General features: G+C 33.8%; 1 protein-coding gene across 1 annotated transcript; it reads left to right on the top strand.

Annotated features, from left to right (window-relative positions):
- Positions 1 to 1,818: 1,818 nt before the first annotated feature.
- LOC149234532 (putative 2-oxoglutarate-dependent dioxygenase SLC1) lies at positions 1,819 to 4,402 on the top strand (the record flags this gene model as incomplete). The annotated part of the gene is made up of 4 exons (XM_089461200.1): positions 1,819 to 2,073; positions 3,065 to 3,312; positions 3,408 to 3,702; positions 4,067 to 4,402. Coding segments are annotated over 4 exons (1,059 nt in total), but the record flags the coding sequence as incomplete, so codon positions are not given.
- Positions 4,403 to 4,884: the final 482 nt, after the last annotated feature.

Here is a 4,884-nt window from a genome sequence, read left to right as displayed (position 1 = left end):
GTTTATTGCTATAATTAAAAACAAGGGAAAGAAGCCTTACAAGATCACTTAACATGTCAATAACAATATTGATAGTGTGACAAATATTTTGGAAACCAATGGTCTATCTATCTTAAGTTAAGAATGTTAGATATTAATTGAGATTCTTTAAAAGTTTATTGCTATAATTAAAAACAAGGGAAAGCCTTACAAGATCACTATAATTTTTCTCACTTAACAAGTCAAAAACGCTGCAGTCTGGCAAATATTTTGGAAACCATAATGGATGTAAGAGTCAGACAATCCAAAAGAAAACATTTTTCATCTTCAACCCTCTTAGTATCCCAAAGCTGACAGACTCTTTCATCCCAAGGTGTTTTGAGAATGAACCAACCCTTGGTTTCACTTCCAACCTCATGAGAACTAGTTCTTATCTTTGCAATGTTCATTTTGTTCTTAGCACTAGTCAAGACAGAAAGATAATTATGGTTAGAAAAAATGGGGTTGATCACCTCCTACCTTAAACTTTAATTTTCCCTCTAGCTCCTTATCATCCCACAACTTATCTTTAATTTTGGAAGTAATAGTATTTTTAATATTATCCTTATTATCCAAGATGATCTATGATCTCATCCTTTATCCCCCAATCTTTGAGTGCCATCCTTATGCCAATCTAGCTTGAACCATAGGTGGGGGTTCTGGTTAGATTTAAAAGCAATTTTGGAGAAGCTTTTAGCTTCTATGTTGTAAATCTTCTTCTTATGCATCAAATACCTAAACATAGCCATGCTTTCAATGAGGGAAAGACTAGCTTCAACCAAGAGGATAGGTTAGGGAGTATTTCCATTAATCTTGAGGTTGTAGGTTATAAATTGCTTTTGTATCAGCTAGATCTTTCTCCAATATACCCCAAACCTCACATTTAGTCTCAAAGAGGAACTTTTATTTGCTCCAAACAAAAGATTGGTTGACTTACAATTGTTTTCAAGCTCATAATAAGCTTTCCAGTGTCCTATAATATTTTTCTCAATGCTATAATTCCAATTGAGCTAAAGATTAATGTCTATACCTAAAGATTTGTATGTTTCTCCTAAAGATTTGTATGAAGAAACATTTTTCCAATTACTTGTTATCATAAATGAATTTATCATAGTTAAGCTTTTGGAATTTAATTATCATGATTTTAGTCTTGCCCAAATTAACAGTCATACCCATCTAGGAACCCAGATCATGGAAGATTCTAAGCTATGAGTATAAAAGAAAAGAGTAATGAGCATATCAGCGATCTCGGAGCCATTACATCCTACAGCTTCCAAACATTCTTTTAACTTATAAACCAGCCAATTACCTAATTCTTTAAATAAAAAAATAAATATATAAGCTAAATATATAAGCTGCTTCTGTTTAACTATATATATATATATATAAACTGACCAATCTGGTTATGGAAATAGATATATCAACTGCCCGATCTGGTTATGTTATAAGGATTTTTAAATCGATTCCATGTTTCATAAACGATATTTTGAGAAAGGATATTTTGAGAAAGGATATGCTGGCAGAAATGGGTTGGGAATATTGGCGGTGGTTTTTGGATTTCTATATCCACTCAATGTTTGTTGGTCAGGAATTTCTCCATAAATAGCGGCAGGAGAGTGTGCGAGAAACTTGAATTCCTCACAGTCAGTCTTCTCCGCTAATTAGTTTTACTCCCCAAGCATTATAAAGTCTACTCCTGTTTCAAGATTTCTCCCCTTTCATCTCGTTGGCACATCCATTAATCTTCTGCTTACTTTTAATGGCCGCCGCTTCGTCTAGTTCGAACACCAGGAGGGATGATATGATTATGATGAGAAAACGAACAACAGTTTGAAGTTCACAAGTGTCAAACATCTAGCTGAGGTGGTGAGCGTGAACCAACTTCCCAGCAACTATATTTGGCCTGCGGCCGAGCGGCCAATTGCCAATATAACAGTTGGCACTCCACTACAATATGATCTTCCTGTTATCGACATTTCCGGCTTGGAAGGCCCTCACCGGCCCCAAGTTGTTTCGGCCATTGGCCGTGCCTGCCAAGAGAACGGATTTTTTCAGGTATTTCGATTTTATCGCTACTGAGAGCTACAAATTTAAACTCGTTTAACGCACGTGAGTTTAGAAATGTCGAGGCTAATATCCTTTGAAAGTAATTTATTATTTGTGTGGGTAATACTTTGAAAGTAATTTCTAATTTGTGTCGGTGTTTCCAGGTTTGAATTTTTGTTTAAATAATATGTCGAAAGTGATTTATATGTAAAATTGATATTTAAATTGTGATTTATAATTATATTTTTATTATTATAAATTTAAATTCGAAATTATAAAGAATAAAATATGTATATTTAATAATTATTAAAAATAAATTGAAGAACAATTTCTAAAGAAAAAATAATTGGAAATATAATTGAAAATTAAAATTAATAAAAATTAAAATATTATAACTGAAAATTATAATATATTAAAATTAAATTAAATAATTTTAAAATTAAATTATTATTATTTTAATAAACTCTTTACAACCAACCAAACAACGCAATGTTAAACTAATATTTATATTAGACTAATTATAAACTAATCCTAAGTGATTGAAGTTGCCCTATGTAAAGCTAATGAATTCATATACTTTGGACAATATTCATAAGTGACTAGAAGTTGACTGATGTAAAGTTAGTTTTATGACCATGTTGATGAAATTTATATAAAGTTAGTTTTATGACCATGTTGATGAAATTTATATACTTTGTACTAGGTGATATTATATGTTTGATAAGTACTCTAATGTTGTCAAGTTCTAATATTATTAGATGTTTTAATTATAAATTTGTGTGTTTTTGTAACCAAGACCATCTGATTGGGTTTGGGTTTGGGTTTAGATGGGCGCTAATGAGATCTAGTGATTGTTCTAAAGTTTGACTCAGATTTGATTTTTATTATTATTACTATTATGAATTTGCAGGTGATTAGATCGGTACAAATGAGATCTAGTGATTGTTCTAAAGTTTGACTCAGATTTGATTCTTATTATTATTAATATATGAATTTGCAGGTGATTAACCATGGTGCGGAGGATTCGTTGATAGGCCAGGTGATGAGAGTAGCGTCTGAGTTCTTCCAACTGCCAAGAGAAGAAAGGGATAGGTTTGTTTCTGGAGACACAATGAAGGCAGTGAGATATGGCACCAGTTTGAATCATATGAGAGATCGAGTGCTCTGCTGGAGAGATTTTCTGAAGCACTATTGTCATCCCCTCGACCAAATGCTTCGACTTTGGCCTTCAAATCCTTCTGATTATCGGTAAGACTCTATGCAAATTTGATCAGATTATCCAATGAATGAAGTTGGTAATATCCTCTTATTGTCATGATGTCATGTGTACAATAAACCTGCAGGAGCGTGGTATCATCATATAGCAAAGAAGTGAGGCGGTTGTTTGTGAGAATAATGAGTGCAGTGGTGGAGAGCTTGGGATTGCCCCACAACAAGTATATTGTAGAAAACGGTTTCAGTGATGAGGGCAGTCAAGTTATGGTTCTCAATTACTATCCTGCTTGTCCAGAGCCAGAGCTTACCTTAGGCATACCACCACATTCAGACTATGGCTGCATTACCGTTCTCGCTCAAGACTGGGAAGCAATACGACCATTGCCCAAATCTTTAACAATAAACATAGGCGATCATATAGAGGTAACTGTGCTACTCAAATCAATATTGATATTCCAGAAATTGACCTGGTTGTTTTTCGTAGAATTTCAAGGTATTTTCAAAATATGTAATTGAATTTCAAATTTAAAGGTATTTTAAAAATCTACCATTAAAATAAAGATGTTTGTATGCGCAAAATCTATCATTCAAATAAATCTACAATTAAGATAAAGATGTCTGTATTCCCAAAATTACCCTTTAGATAAAACTGTCAGTATAGTATATCTGCCATCTGGCACACTGCTGATGTTTGTGGCTGTGATTGTTGTTGTATTTAAGTTCTGAGAGTATATCTGCCATCTGGCGCACTAGTGATGTTTGTGGTTGTGATTGTTGTTGTATTTAGGTTCTGAGCAATGGAAGATACAAGAGCGTGATGCACCGGGCAGTGGTGAACTCAGAGAAGCCGCGTATATCGGTGGCGGCTTTCATGAGCTTGCCTTTGGAAGCAAACATTTGTCCTGCACCCGAGCTCACTGATGAACACCACCCGCCAATGTATCGCGACACAAACTTCGCCGAGTTTATGAATCTACTGAGTTCCAACGAGTACAGAGCAGGTTCATTCTTGGATTCCATTCGGCTTAATCCCCGCGACAACAAATAAGATCACCCACAAAGGCAGGATGGTCACTATAGAATTATCAGACCATCTTATGAATACGAACACAGGCCTGATATATAGCTAGAAAGTGCTTGACTAAGCAAACAAAATTATAGAAACTACCACCTTCATCTTAAGCATGTCATCGAATCGTGTGTTTATACAAAATTGTGTAAATGAATAAAAAGTCAATAGACAATGCAGCAGGGTATTGCAGAGCGAAATATAATGAAAAATTGATTTCTTCTGTAATTTTTTGTTATATTCCTGGAAAAGTTTTCATGTGTCGGTTTTGATTCGTTTTATAATTTTTCTTATATTCTATAAACTGGGTGTGAAATGTTTTATTCGATATTTATGATCTTGATGTCTTAAGAAGTTGTCTCGGCAAGCTAATGTTTTTTTTTATTGATAATACATAGAATTTCATTGGTCATGATTGTCCCTCGGGAAATTATTGAAACCACACATGCAAAAGCTTTTTAGAATGAGCACTTTGAAATTAAAATCTTTACAAAATGAGATATTTTGATTTATGAATAAAAACGAAATTCGTTTAT

This window comes from Pinus tabuliformis, chromosome 8 (assembly GCF_031772625.1).
Source record: "Pinus tabuliformis cultivar Carrire ecotype Pingquan chromosome 8, CPIR1, whole genome shotgun sequence".
Classification (NCBI taxonomy): domain Eukaryota; kingdom Viridiplantae; phylum Streptophyta; class Pinopsida; order Pinales; family Pinaceae; genus Pinus; species Pinus tabuliformis.
Note: the sequence above shows the minus strand (reverse complement) of the source record. Positions and strands in the feature narration are given on the sequence as shown.